Source organism: Nicotiana attenuata, unplaced genomic scaffold, assembly GCF_001879085.1.
Source record: "Nicotiana attenuata strain UT unplaced genomic scaffold, NIATTr2, whole genome shotgun sequence".
In the NCBI taxonomy this organism is placed as follows: Eukaryota; Viridiplantae; Streptophyta; class Magnoliopsida; order Solanales; family Solanaceae; genus Nicotiana; species Nicotiana attenuata.
The window spans coordinates 197557-213060 of NW_017671583.1; the positions used below are offsets into that span (position 1 = coordinate 197557).

Below are 15504 nucleotides of genomic sequence, written 5' to 3' on the forward strand. Positions count from 1 at the left end.
AGGGGATCTCAATCATTTGTAAGACCACCTTTTACTGAGCAAAGAATATACTCTCTACTTTTTGCATGTTGTTCATCAGAATTGTCTCTTAGCTTAATTGTTCTTACTTTAATTTTCCTACTTAATTGTTCTTATTGCCCTAAGCCACCTCGAGGTCACCTCAAGAGTAGGCGGCACCACCGGTTTAGCGACCGAAAAGTAGAAGAAGATGACGCTTTATCCTTTTTTGGGACCGTTTTGGAAGTTTTAGCCATGACTGTAAGCTAAAGAATACGGGTTGCACAGGGATGTGGTGCTTCTTACAAGAGCTTGGTGTTTTCTGGCGCTTAAAGAGGCAGTGAAAACGGGTGATTAGAGAAAGAGATGAAGATACGTAAGATGTAAAGAAAGAGTAAAGTTCTTTACTCAGAGGAATCGCCTCATATTAATAGAAGGGCAACGACGGGTCGGCGACGCTAGTGGCCGACCAATACTGGCGTGCATTCAATGTTTTGGTGAAGTGGACCGACGGGACGTTTCGGTCACTTCGAATGCCTGCATCACAGAAATGACGTCATCACTAAAGACTTCGGGAAAACGAGGATCAAAAACGTTTCTTATCATCTTACTCTAAGAAATGTGGGGACTATCTGTATGCGGTCAAGATCGAAGGCCTTCGATCTATATACTTGAGAGGTCGTCTGATGTCCGGGTCCGGGTAAGGCCAGGTCAAGCTCGAGGGACCAGACCCGAGTTCGAAGGCGAAGCGTGATGCATACCGAGGTCGGGCGTGTTCTACCCCGAAATAGTACCGTTATGGATTTGTACCAGAACGAGCTAGATTCCTGCCACGTCCCCAAAATCATGGCACAAATCACGGAATAGGATTGTACAATTCCGTACTAGGCGGTTAGATAGCTGTACCAAGAATATTCCCTACTGTAAATGGAAATATTCCTTATTTAGGGTTCCCCCATTATATAAGGGGGATCCCAATCATTTGTAAGACCACCTTTTACTGAGCAAAGAATATACTCTCTATTTTTTGCCTGTTGTTCATCAGAATTGTCCCTTAGCTTAATTGTCCTTACTTTGATTTTCCTACTTAATTGTTCTTACTGCCCTAAGCCACCTCGAGGTCACTGTCTCGAGGTCACCGCTGCTAAGTAACATTGGTTTGATTCACTTCTATCTTTCATTTCTACTTCATATTTCTTGATTATTAATTGGTATTGAATTAAATCACATATGTTTAAAACCATAAATCAAATTTATTATTACTCGTATTTTTGAGGTAAACAAACCTTTATCTTTATCCAAGCAAAATTTCTAAATATCATTGTGATATATGAAAAGTAGAAGTTTTGGAAAATGATAGTATGAGACAGAGTCCAACGACACAATTTTATGAAATGTGCATATTAGGAGGAAAATAATATTAAGGAAAAGCTTTTATTTTTCCTTTGTATTGATTGACAACAGAAAAGGTAAAAACTAGGCTAATTGAGCTCAACATCTAGTATGAAAGTTCAGGTTCAACTGAATAAGCATGGTGATGGCAAGAGTGATGATACAGTGCTTGATTTGCTTACCCTTACAAGGTTGGAGATGCGCACACAAAAAGAAGCTAGTTGCGAGTTTCAGTTGCTCTAAATGCTCCAATAATGTAGGTAGCACACGGTGAATCTCGTAATTTGACCCATGAATCATGTTAATGGGCCACGTGAAATTTAGTTCGAGGGGTAGACCAGTGAATCGTGGTATTGGGGCCACGTAGAACTTAGTTCGAGAGAAAAAGATTATTGAATATGCGGACAAAGTTCCACATTTGGTATATGAAAAAAAAATTGAGAACCTACTACTTTTACTTGTCATATAGGCATTCTGAATTTCATAATCCTATTATATTTATTTTCTTCTCTTCAATCTCATTTCCTATTTCCTTTTCATAAATTGATAAATAATAAAAATGATTACTATATTTCAAGGGCCATCATGGTAAATAAACCCGGATGTTCCCACTAAGTAGATCCAAGAATCTTGGAGCTCAACTACTACTTTTTCCGTTTTAATTTAGTTGTACTAGTTTGGTTCGACACGGGTTTTAAGAAAAAAAGACTTTTAAAATTCGTAGTTTAAAAGTTTAAGGGGTAAAAGTTTTATGGGGCCATGATATTTGTGTGGTTATAAAAACTTCTCATTAAAAATAAAATAGGTAAAATAAAAAGTTTAAAGATTGTATTATTCTTTTTTGAACGAACTAATAAGGAAAACGTGTCATCTAAATTGAAACGGAGATTTATTTGTCAAAGAGGGAGTACTATTTTTTTTTTTTTTTTTTGTCAAAGAGGGAGTACTTTTTATTTGGCTTTGTCCACCATGTTATAAGTTCCCCTAATGAAAGAAACCTTCCACTTTCCCAAGTTTAATTAATCACTAAACTTAGTGCCCTACACATTCCTCTCTCTCTCTTGTCATCCAAACAACCATCTTCACATTTCTTCTCTGCTCCAACTCCTTCACTCTTCCTAATATCTTTGTCAAAACTCAAACTCAATCTAGAGTCTCTGTGTATTGTCTATATTCATATTCCGGGTAGATGATGGTGGTGGTGATCAGAAGCAGGTGCTCTCACACTTCCCACATCACTGAAATTATTATCACCAGCTTCTTTCGCCACAAGCTCTAAGTCACAAGTGTTTCCATATACAACTACCACAAAAGTAGTCTTTAACAAAGAAAAAAGATACACAAGATCAGGCCCATCTTCGGTTCTTGATCACAACTCTTTATGGCGGTTTCTTGATCAGGTTCTTTAATACAGCGATTCTGCAGCTATGGCTGGTCCAGAATTGTTCTACGGCGATGCCGCTGGTTTTAATGGTATTCTGCTTCAGAACCAGAGGCTTATGTCTTCATTTGCTACAAAAGAGGCTGTTGGTTCTCCTGCTTCTTTCCTTGGTACATAATTCTCCTCTTTTGTTTATCTACGTTGACCCTTATTATTTTATTCTGTAATTAGCGTTTTAAAAAGTTACAACATCTATGAATTTAGAAGCAGATCTTGGGCAGGTTCATGGGTTCAATCCAACTATGTTTACATATACATAATACTACGTATAGATTTGAAAAAAGGTTTAAACTTATACCTAGTAAGATCAAGAACTCACTGACTCTAGATGCTGGAGTCGCCTCTGGTGCTCGATGATATTTGGATTAATTCCAACTCCCACCCCGTTGTGTTATATGTTGAATAATGCTATCTTTGTATTTGGTATATTTAAACTTTGATATAAATCTGATCAGATCTTGATTCTTTTAATCAGTTTGTGATTTTTTTCGGTGTGTTATATAGAATAGGATCATTCTGTTGGGGTAGCTTTTATTTGATAATAGATGTGAATGATGAAATTGAACTTGTATATACATAGATTGTGAATGATGGAAATGATTGAACTTTTATTTAGTGCAGTGAACGACTGAAATGAAAAGGAATTTGGATTTGGAATTGAATTTTGTCGATTGATATTCTGCTAATTGTTCTCTTGTCACTTTATAATCTTTCAGCCTCCGGTTCCATGGTCAGCTTTGGTGGTGTAAACGGAGGGAACATATCAGATAGGTCATTCTTTCAGTCAGTCGAAGAGAATGAAACAGATGAGTTGGAGGAATATTTACATCAACCGGAGAAAAAGAGGCGACTTACAGCTGACCAAGTACAGTTTCTTGAGAAGAGTTTTGAGGTGGAGAACAAACTGGAACCAGAGAGAAAAGACCAGCTTGCTAAAGAGCTCGGTTTGCAACCTCGCCAAATAGCGATTTGGTTTCAGAATCGTCGTGCACGATGGAGGACAAAACAGCTCGAGAATGATTATGAGGCGCTGAGAAATAAATATGACAATCTGAAAGCAGACTATATCAATCTTGTCAAAGAGAAGGATGATCTAAGAGCTCAGGTTATGACCTTTATAACATTCTGAAATCACAAGCTCCTTTTGATTTTGTGTCATAGTAAAGTTTCATTTTTGAGTTAGTGGACAATGTTTATGTGAGAATTCAATCTTTGCGCAGGTTATCCAGTTTACTGATATGCTGCTACACAAGGAGAAAGAAAAGGGGGAACTGGCTACTTCTGATATAAAGGAACTTTCCGATGCATCGCCAAAAGAAAACATGATTGATCCAGTTTTGGAGGATGAAATGTCCACACTGTCAGCTATTGCCCTTAAGCAGCACAAAGACTTGAATTCTGTTAAAAGTGATGTGTTTGATTCAGAAAACCTGGTGCAATCCTCTATCTTAGATCAGGGTGATTCTTCTTATGCATTTGAACCTGACCAGTCAGATTTATCTCAAGATGAAGAAGAAAACTTGAGCAAGAATCTGGTTGCGAAGGTTGTACATGATCATTATCCCATGACATCCTCAAATTTGAGCTGCTTTGGATATCCAGTTGAAGATCAGGGCTTTGGTTTCTGGTCTTTTTAAGTTCTTGAGTTTACGTAATATATAGTTACATGTCCTTTGTTTGATTTGATTATGGTGGTGTCCGGGCAGCAGCTTATATGCAACTCGCGACTCTGAGTACCTGCTACCTTCCACTCTCTCCATCTAGTTGGAGACAGGGCCATAGGCAGTACATTTTGAAGGAACAAAGTTCCAAAGTATGGGTCACTTAGTTGGGAACTTTTGGGTATTGCGCTTTATAATCCTATTGTAGCAAAGTGCTTTATCTTGTTCATTGTACCTCTCGTGAAGTTTTAACTTTTGTCAACTAATTTCTGAGTCTCAGCCATTAATTGGAAGTAATATTCTGATGAATACTATGAATAAATCCATAAACATGTAAAATGACATGATTTTACCAAAGGGCTATTGCTTCTTTGGTGTCTTGAATTGTTAAATTCTATGATGTTCCAATTGATAGTTAGTTTTTCATTCATATATAGACTATTAGTATAACTTAACCCTCCCCCCTCCCTAGGTTATTTTTTTGATCGGCCGGATGCACGGCGATTTTGTTCGTTAAATAAAAATAACTCAATTCCAATTAATTACTAGCTCAAGCTTTCTGATCTTCATCTTCTATATTTCTCAAAAGACTCTACGCCATAATAAAGGGTTAAACTTTTACTGCACTTTATTGTACGAGTGGAAGTCCTAGTCTTCCTAAAGTATAGAAGTCGTTGGTGGATTGAATGACAAAATCACACATTCACGATTTACATGCAAAAGTAAAATCACTCTTTGCTTGTCCTCTTAAAGAAACAAGTTGATTTAGTGGAATGCCTTGTAAAAGGGAAACTGGACGTAGGCTTGGTGAACCATTATTTAACATTTAATAGTTCCTCGAATATTCTGTGGAAATCAAAGCAAATTTAGGATTCTGGGTCTGTCATTGCTTTCAGTTCTTGAGTATCAACATAACATGAAGTATATGTTCTTTATGTGCATCACAACTTGAGGTATATATTCAATTCATGGAAACGTCTAGTTGAAAAAGCTTTTTTGTTTTTTTCTTTTGCACTCAATATTTGAAATTTATTAACCTTCTTTTTTCGACTGAAATTTACTAACTTGACTAAATCGAATTTGTGCCTAATAAATTTACTATGGGGTTAAATGCTTTCTACCAAATGATTCTTCATTCCTTGATATATGGTTGAAGAGTTGATAAGACGTTAAGTTAAACTAGGATATTATGATAAGCCCGAACTAATTAAAGAGATAAGTAAGATGACATGATACCATCAAGCAACTCCAACAGCGATGGGGAGGTGATGAGAATACATATCAATCTGAATCCTCCAAGCTGGTGAAAGTGAAAGGACCATTATTCAAGAAGCCTCTTGTTTTTGTAGCTCGACACATTATTAATACTTAACCCATCCCTGATTTATTTAACAAAGTTGACTTTTTTTATGTACCTCTGGTACTGATATAGCTAGGGCCTATAGCCTTGTTAAACAAAGTCAAAAACCATTTTCTACAACCTTTTTTTCTTCTTTTGTGCTTCACACATCCGCCGGAAATGTCTTTTAAGAATGGAGGGATATATCCCTTCCATCCTACCATACTCTTTCATATTAAAACCAAACCATTTGTTAAGCTGTCTAAAATGACTGTGTGTCACTGGATGAGAGTAGTTGGCAGACTTCGACCTTTACGGAAATAAAAAGTAAAAAGAAAGCACTTGTGGTCAGAAGTTAGAATAACTTAGAGTGAAGCGTCCAAAAGAACTTCGCGAGTGTAATAAACCTTGTTAATCAACAAATTAGATATATTAAGTAATTAAATCAACCGAAAGGACGCAATAAGAGAGACATTAGTCCCATAACCCTAAAATATTCCCATCTCATTGAATTCTTCCTAAGTGTTGGCTTGTTTGCTTAGCACCTTTGAATTTCTTGCATATTTCGTAATTTCGTAGTAATATTTAGTAATAAAAATCACAATCATCTTCTTCATAACCGCCTGAGCAATTCAACCCAACCTAATACTATATGTCTATAGAATCAGAATTAACAAGAATGCATGTATATTTCTTGCAAAAATAACCAAGTAAGACAATTAGAATGTCTATCCTAATCGCGAATCTATTCTCTGATGCCCGGATTCAAGAACTTACTCTACTCAATCTTATATACAATCTATAATTTCCATTTTCGAGTTTAGTTATAAATTCGTAGATAGTATTCTACTGTTAGCTACGCAATAAAATAATTAAGTGCAAGATTGAATAAACAAATTAATATGATAAGTCAAGCAAAATAATCAGCCGTCAAACAACAATAGTCAATAACAACCCATAACCCCAAAATAATGAGGTTCTTAGCCACTCATGTTCCTAGCAACAATCAAAGTATTGTTTTTAAATATAGAAGCTATGAACACTAGATGAAAGACGGAAGATTCGACGAATTCCGTGCTCCGTTTTTGTTTCTAGGCCTTTGCCGCCTTCGAAAATTAACCAACCCTCACTAATCATGTTTACGGGGTATTTATAGGCTAGGGTCGGAGTCTCCAAGTCCAAAACCGAGTGGAAAACGTCTAATGCACGGACTGGGAAAGGATCCAGACCATAGAGCTCGCGAGGACCGGCCTGGGGCGCGATCCAAAGCTCGCGACGTGAGGCTAAACGCCTGCTCTGCCTCACCTGGCCTGGCTAGGGCTGTGCATAATTTGGTAAATACCGAATTATCGTAACGAAATCAAAAAATTTAGTATTTGATATTATGGTATTTGGTTTAAGTTTTAAAAAAATTGGTATTAGGTATGGTATTTTGTATTTTAAAATGAAATACCGATTTACCGGTATTGTACCGAAATATATATTATATTACACAATACACATGTTATTAATTATAACATAAATATAAAAAATCTGAAATTTTACTTTTCTTTATTCTCTAAGTTCATTAATTAACTCTAAGCAAATAACAAGACATTTCTAATGATCAAATTTATTTCTTTATGTATAGTTTTCTCTCTCTCGGTTGATATTTGCTTGTTTTGGACAAAACTTTTGTCAACAAACGTTTTTAGTTTTGTACTTTTGAGTACTTTAATTAAAAATATTACAGTCTATTACTCTATGCACCTGTTAGTATTAAAACCGAATAAACCGAAGTTACCGCACCAAATAAACCGAAACCGAAAGGAGAAAAACCGAACCGTACCGAATTTAATTAGGTACGGTATTGGTATAGCATTTTAAGAAACTGAATACCGAAAATGCCGAACCGAAATGTCTAATTACCGTACTGTACCGACCGATGAACACCCCTAGGCCTGGCGCCTCGTTCCTGGCCTTGTCCAATTTTTGTTTTTTCGTGCTCTTTTCATGTATTTTTGACATCCTTGTATGCAACCTTCACTCGTTTTCCTCTTCCAATGATCCTACTCATAAAAAAGACACAATTATGTCACGACCCGAAATTCCCACCTTCGGGACCGTGATGACGCCTAGCATTCACTTGCTAGGAAAGCCAACGTTAGGGGATTCTTAAGTTAACTTCAGTCAATTTTAACAACAAAATAATTAAGCTAAACAAAAGCTAAAACCAAATTTGCGGAATAACATAAAACCCATAATAGCTAATACAATTCGGCTATGGTGTCACGATTCAAGAGCTTCTAAGATTTACTACAAACAAAGTCTGAAAGAAAATACAACTCTTCTAAAAGAGAGGAAACAATATAAATAAGAAACTAGGAAGGGACTCCAGGGTCTGCGGACGCCAGCAGATCTACCTTGGGTCCCCGACAAGCAAGTCCAGCTGCTAACCTCACGATCAGCTAGGGCCGGTACCAAAATCTGCACAAGAAGCGCAGAGTGTAGTATGAGTACAACCGACCCATGTACTCGTAAGTGTCGAGCCTAACCTCGACGAAGTAGTGACGAGGCTATGACAAGACACCTACATAATAAACCTATGCAATTAATAGTATATGTACAAAATAATAACAAATACGAGCTGGACAAGTAATATCAGGAGGGGGACATGCTAAAGGGGATACAAGGTACGAAAATTTCAGCAGAATTGATAACCAGAAAATCAATATTCCTTTGACCAGTGAAAATAATTAAATAGAGTAAGGAAAAGTGCACGGCCTCACCCTTCGTGCTTTTACTCTCAACCTCACAGTGAAACAATGAAACTGCACGGCATCACCCTTCGTGCTTTTACTCTCAACCTCACAATATAAATCAATAGATATGGCACAGCATCACCCTTCGTGCATTAACTCTCATAACATGGCACGGCATCACCCTTTGTGCATTAATACTCACAATATGGCACGACATCATCCTTCGTATATTAACACTCACAACATGGCACGGCATCACCCTTCGTTCATTAACACTCTCCCTTACCATAGAGCAATGAACAATTAACAACAGGGAGATAGAATAACAAGAACAAGTCTTACTTCAACATTTGGTTCCACAATACCAACCTCAACTTTGAAATCAATACTCAATTATCACCAAAAATCTGTAGACATGATAAGAACGATCAATTTAACAATAACTAGTCTAAACATGGATAACATGATAAAAAAAAAGCAATAATTACAAGAAATCAGTCCCACACACATGCTTAAACCCGACAACAACGCATAAGTACTCGTCACCTCACATATACGTTGTACCCAACATCTAAACACGTAGCAAATAGACAAATAAGTCTTATTCCCTCAAGTCAAGGTTAACCACGATACTTACCTCGCTCCTAAGGCCAAACTCACAGCTCAACCACAGCTTTGTCATTCATACAAGCCTCCGAACCAATAGAATCTAGCAATTTACCAACCAAACGATTCAAATTAAGCCTTAGGAACTATCCACGATTGCAAAGAATTCAATTTAGGTCATTATTGAAAAAGACAGCAAAAGTCAACACCCGGGCCCGCTTGGTGCAAACCCGAAATTAGGATCAAAATCCGATTACCATTCACCCCCGAGCCTGGTTATGTAATTTGTCTTGGTATCGGACCTCAATTTGAGGTCTAAATCCCCATTTTTGGAAAATCCCAAATTCAACCCAAAACCCCCAATTTCCACCATGAAAACACAAGATTTTTGGTTGAAATCTAAGGAAATATAGTGGAAGATTGAAAGAAACAAGTTTCGAATCACTTACCAATGATTTGGGGAAGAAAAGTTCTTTGAAAAATCGCCACTAGGGTTTTCTTGTTTGAAAATTTGAAGAATGAACCAAAAATCACGTCTAAGTCATATTTGATCAGTTGCAGATATCGTATTTGCGAACCCTTGCGACCTGGGGTTCGCAAATGCGAACCCCGCAAATGCGAAGGATCAATCGCAAATGCGAAGACCATCACACATCTGCTATCTTCGCAAATGCGAACTTGACCATCCGCAATTGCGACCACTTGATCGCATGTGCGATCACTGCCCCCTCTTGTCCCACTTCGCAAATGCGAAGTATATTTTTCAAATGCGAACATAAGGTGGCCCAGCTACTCTTCGCAAATGCGATTAGTAGCTCGCAAATGCAAACCTCTCAGAGGTTGCAAATGCGATGCTTGATCTTGCAAATGCGAGATCAGAGGCCTGCACCAGAACTGAAAATACCAGCAACATTTTAAGTCTAATTTCACTCCGTAGCCTATCCGAAACTCATCCGAGCCCTCGAGGCTCTAAATATGCACACAAGTTTAAAAACATCATACGAACTTGCTTGCACGATCAAATTGCCAAAATAACACCTAGAACTACGAATTGAGCACCAAATCAATTGAAATTTTCAAGAAAACTTTGAAACTTCTATTTTCATAACCAGACGTCCGAATCACGTCAAACCAACTCCCTTTCTCACCAAATTTCACAGACAAGTCATAAATATGGTATTGGACCTATACCGAGTTCCGGAACCAAAATACGGATGCGATATCTAATAGTCAACTATCGGTCAAACATTTCAAATTCATTAAGCCTTTAACTATCAAATTTCAACAAGTCAGATAACTCGGGCTAGGGACCTCCGAATTCGATTACGGGCATACGCCCAAGTCCCAAATCACGATCCGGACCCACAGGGATCGTCAAAACACGAATCCGAGTCCGTTTGCTCAAAATGTTGACCGAAGTCAACTCAAATAGTTCCCAAAGCAAATTTTTCATATTTATCACAGTTTTTACCATCAAAGCTTTCTGGAACACGCTCGGACTGCACACGTAAATCGAGGAGGGTTAAAATAAGATATTTAAAGCTTCGAAGCGCAGAATTGGGTTCCAAAACATAAGATGACCTATCGGGTCATCACATTCTCCACCTCTAAAACGACCGTTCGTCCTCGAACGAACATAAAAAAGTACCTGGACTGGTGAAAAGGTGGGGATATCTACTCAATATGTTCGACTCGGACTCCCAAGTAGTTGTCTCGACAAGCTGACCTCTCCACTGCACTCGAACTGAAGGATAACTCTTCGATCTCAATTGACGAACCTACCGGGCTAGAATAGCCACCGGCTCCTCCTCATAAGTCAAATCCTTGTCCAACTGAACAGAGCTAAAATCTAACACGTGGCATGGATCATCGTGATACTTCCGGAGCATGGACATATGGAATACCGGATGAACTGCTGATAGGTTGGGTGGCAATGCGAGCTTGTAATCCACCTCACCCACTCTCTGAAGAATCTCAAAAGGTCCGATATATCTAGAGCTCAACTTGCCCTTTTTTCCAAACCTTATTACACCCTTCATGGGTGAAACCCGGAGCAACACCCGATCTCCGACCATGAACACTACATCACAAACTCTACGGTCGGCATAACTCTTCTGCCTAGACTGGGCTGGGCGAAGTCGATCCCGAATAATCTTAACCTTATCCAAAGCATCCTGTACCAAATCTGTACCCAATAACCGAGCCTCCCCAGTCTCGAACCATCCAACTGGCGACCGGGACCGCCTACCGTATGATGCCTCATAGGGAGCCATCTGAATGCTCAACTGGTAGCTGTTGTTGTAGGGAAACTCCACAAGTGGAAAAAACTGATCCCAAGAGCCTTCGAAGTCAATAACGCAAGCGCGGAGCATATCCTCCAATATCTGAATAGTGCGCTCCGACTGTCCGTCCGTCTGAGGATGAAATGTTGTGCTCAACTCAACCTGCATGCCCAACTCACGATGTACTGCCCTCCAGAAATGCGAGGTGAACTGCGTACCTTGATTAGAAATGATAGACACGGGCACACCGTGAAGTCGAACGATCTTGCTGATATAACTCTCTGCCAACCGCTTTGAAGAATAGGTAACTGCAACGGGAATGATATGCGCTGACTTGGTCAGCCTGTCCACAATAACCCAAACTACATCGAACTTCCTCTGAGTCGGTGGGAGTCCAACAACGAAATCCATAGTGACACGCTCCCACTTCCACTCAGGAATCTCTATCTTCTGAAGCAAACCACCAGGTCTCTGATGCTCATACTTTACTTGCTGACAATTTAGACACCGAGCTACGTATGGAACTATATCCTTCTTCATCCTCCTCCACCAATAATACTGGTGCAAGTCCCGATACATCTTGGTGACGCCCGGGTGAATAGAATACCGGGAACTGTGGGCCTCCTCTAGAATCAACTCACGAAGTCCATCCACATTAGGCAAACAAACATGACCCTGCATCCTAAAAACTCCATCATCTCCAATAGTAACCTGATTGGCATCAGCGTGCCGCACTGCGTCCCTAAGGACGACCAAATGAGGGTCATCAAACTGCCGCTCCCTGATGCGCTCAAACAATAAAGATCGAGCGACTGTGCAAGCTAGAACACGACTAGGCTCAGAAACATCCAACCTTACGAACTGATTGGCCAAAGCCTGAACATCTAATGCAAGCAGACTCTCGCTGGAATAAACGCAAGGCTGCCCTTACTCACTGACTTTCTACTCAAAGCATCGTCCACCACATTGGCCTTTCCAGGATGATACAAGATGGTGATATCATAGTCTTTCAATAGCTCCAACCATCTCTTCTGCCTCAAATTGAGCTCCTTCTGTTTGAACAAGTACTACAATATTCGATGATCCGTGAATACCTCACACGACACGCCGTAAAGATAATGCCTCCAAATTTTCAGCGCATGAACAATGGCTGTCAACACTAAGTCATGAACAGGGTAATTCTTCTTGTGAACCTTCAGCTTCCACGATGCATATGCAATCACCCTGCCATCTTGCATCAATACCGCACCAAGTCTAATGCGAGATGCATCATAATATACCGTATAAGATCCTGAACCTGTGGGCAACACTAACACTAGAGCCGTAGTCAAAGCAGTCTTGATCTTCTGAAAGCTCACCTCGCACTTGTTCGACCATCTGAAAGGGGCACCCTTCTGGGTCAACCTGGTCAATGGGGCTGCTATAGATGAGAACCCCTCCACAAACCGACGGAAATAACCCGCCAAACCCAAGAAACTTCGGATCTCTGTAGCTGAAGTGGGTCTAGGCCAGTTCTGAACTACCTCAATCTTCTTAGGGTCTACCTGAATACCCTGCCGACACAACGTGCCCCAAGAAAGCGACTGAGCTCAACCAATACTCGTTTTTTGAAAACTTATCATATAACTGGCTAACTCTCAAAGTCTGAAGTACAATCCGAAGATGCTGCTCATGCTCCTCTCGACTCGAGAGTAGATCAAGATATCATCAATATGCACAATCACAAAGGAATCCATATAGGGCTTGAACACCCGGTTCATCAAATCCATAAATGCTAATGGGGCATTTGTCAGCCCAAATGACATCACTAGAAACTCATAATGCCCATGTCGAGTCCGAAAAGCTATCTTAAGGACATCGGATGCCCTAATCCTCAATTGGTGGTAGCCAGACCTCAATTCGATCTTTGAAAACACCTTGGCACACTGAAGCTGATCAAATAAGTCATCAATCCTTGGCAATGGATATTTGTTCTTGATGGTGACTTTGTTCAACTACCGATAATCTATGCACATCGTCATCAATCCATCCTTATTCTTTAAAAACAAAAATGGGCGCACCCCAGGGCGAGACACTAGGTCTAATGAATCCCATATCAAGCAAATCTTGCAACTGATCCTTCAATTCTTTCAACTCTGGCGGGGCCATACGGTATGGCGAAATAGAAATGGCTGAGTGCCTGGAGCCAAATCAACAAAGAAGTTGATATCTTTGTCGGGTGGCATCCCTGGTAGGTCTGCAGGAAACAACTCTGGAAACTCACGAACAATCGGTACTGAATCCATGGAAGGAACCTCCGCACTAGAATCGCGGACATAAGCCAAATAAGCTAGAAACCCCTTCTCGACCACACGCCGAGCCTTCATGTAAGAGATAACCCTACTGGTAGAATGGCCTGGAGTCCCTTTCCACTCTAATCGAGGAAACCCCGGCAAGGCTAAGGTCATCGTCTTGGCGTGACAATCCAATATAGCATGATAAGGTGACAACCAATCCATGCCTAAAATGACATCAAAATCAACCATATTGAGAAGGAGGATATCTACACGAGTCTCAAGACTCCCAATGGTAACCACACACGAACGATAAACACGGTCTACAACAAAAACATCTCCCACAGGTGTTGGCACATACACAGGAGTACTAAAAGAATCACGAGGCATAACCAAATATGAAGTAAAATAGGACGACACGTAGGAATATGTAGAATCCGGACCAAATAAAACTGGAGCATCTCTACTGCAAACTGAAACATTACCTGTGATAAGCGCATCAGATGAATCAGCCTCAGGCTTGGATGGAAAGGCATAGCATTGGGGCTGGGCCCCACTGCTCTGAACTACATCTCGAGGACAGGCCCTGGCTGGCTGGCCTCCACCTCTAGCGGCCTGACCTCCACCTCTAATGGCCTGACCTCCACCTCTAGCTGTCTGACCCTACCTCTAGCTGGCTGAGCAGGCAGTGAAGCACCTAGTTCCGGGACCATGGCACGAGAACCCTGATGCTGAGAACTGCTCGATGCTCGAGGGAAAAATCTAGCAATGTGCCTCGGATCACCACAAGTATAACATGTAACGACCCGATCGGTCATTTTGAGCTTTTGCACTTCGCTCGCCAGTTCTCGAGCATGACTAGCCCCGTGTGATGTATTATGACTTGTGTAAATCATCGGTTTTGGTTTCAGGATAATCGGAACGAATTTGGAAGAACAGTTCTCAGTTGAAGCTTTAAATTTGAAAGGTTTGACCAAGTTTTGACTTGCTAGTATATGATCTCGGATTGGAATTTTTATGATTTGGTTAGCTCCGTTGGGTGATTTGGGACTCGGGAGCGTGATCAGAATGTATTTTGGAGGTCCGTGAAAAGAGAATTTTTATGATTTGGTTAGCTCCGTTGGGTGATTTGGGACTCGGGAGCGTGATCAGAATGTATTTTGGAGGTCCGTGAAAAGTTTAGGCTTGAATTAGCGAAATTGAAATTTTGGTATTTTCCGGTTGATAGGTGAGATTTTTATATAGGGGTCGAAAGGGAATTCTGGAAGTTGCATTAGGTTCGTTCTGTGAAATGTGACGTGTGTGCAAAATTTCAGGTCATTCGGACGAGGTTTGGTAGACTTTTTGATCAAAAGCGGAATTTGAAAGTTTTTGGAACCTTAGGCTTGAATCTGATGTGATTTGGTTGATTCGATGTTGTTTGAGGTGTTTTGAAGATTGGTATAAGTGTGGATAGTGGTATATAACTTGTTTGTGCTTTTGGTTGAGGTCCCGGGGGCTTCGTGGTGATTTCGGATGGTTGACGGAAGATTTTGAGTTGGAATATGCAGATGAAGCGCTAAGTTCCTGTCATAACCGCACCTGCGGCTTGGGGAGCGCAGGTGCGGGCCCGCAGAAGCGCAACTAGGGTCACAGATGCGGAAATGGGCAAGAGGCGCTGGAACCGCAGATGCAGAAGATTGAGCGCACATGCGATAGCGCAGGTGCGGGGGTTTGATCGCAGGTGCGGTCTGGGGCGCATAAGTGATTTGCACAGAAGCGCACCTGGGACC

The 15504-nt window shown here is 40.4% G+C and overlaps 1 protein-coding gene across 2 annotated transcripts; it reads left to right on the plus strand.

The window, feature by feature from the left end:
- The first annotated feature begins 2384 nt into the window (after nt 1-2384).
- Nucleotides 2385-4903, plus strand: LOC109209112 (homeobox-leucine zipper protein HAT5-like). Of its 2 annotated transcripts, none has more exons than XM_019372292.1 (3): nt 2385-2940; nt 3547-3935; nt 4051-4903. In XM_019372292.1, exons 1-3 carry the CDS (start codon nt 2817-2819, stop codon nt 4465-4467), a joined length of 930 nt encoding a protein of 309 aa, XP_019227837.1. In that variant the 5' UTR covers nt 2385-2816; the 3' UTR covers nt 4468-4903. The 2 variants fall into 2 exon arrangements, with proteins under 2 accessions (XP_019227837.1, XP_019227838.1); XM_019372293.1 differs by lacking the exon at nt 2385-2940 and adding an exon at nt 3104-3253.
- The last annotated feature ends 10601 nt before the right edge of the window (nt 4904-15504 follow it).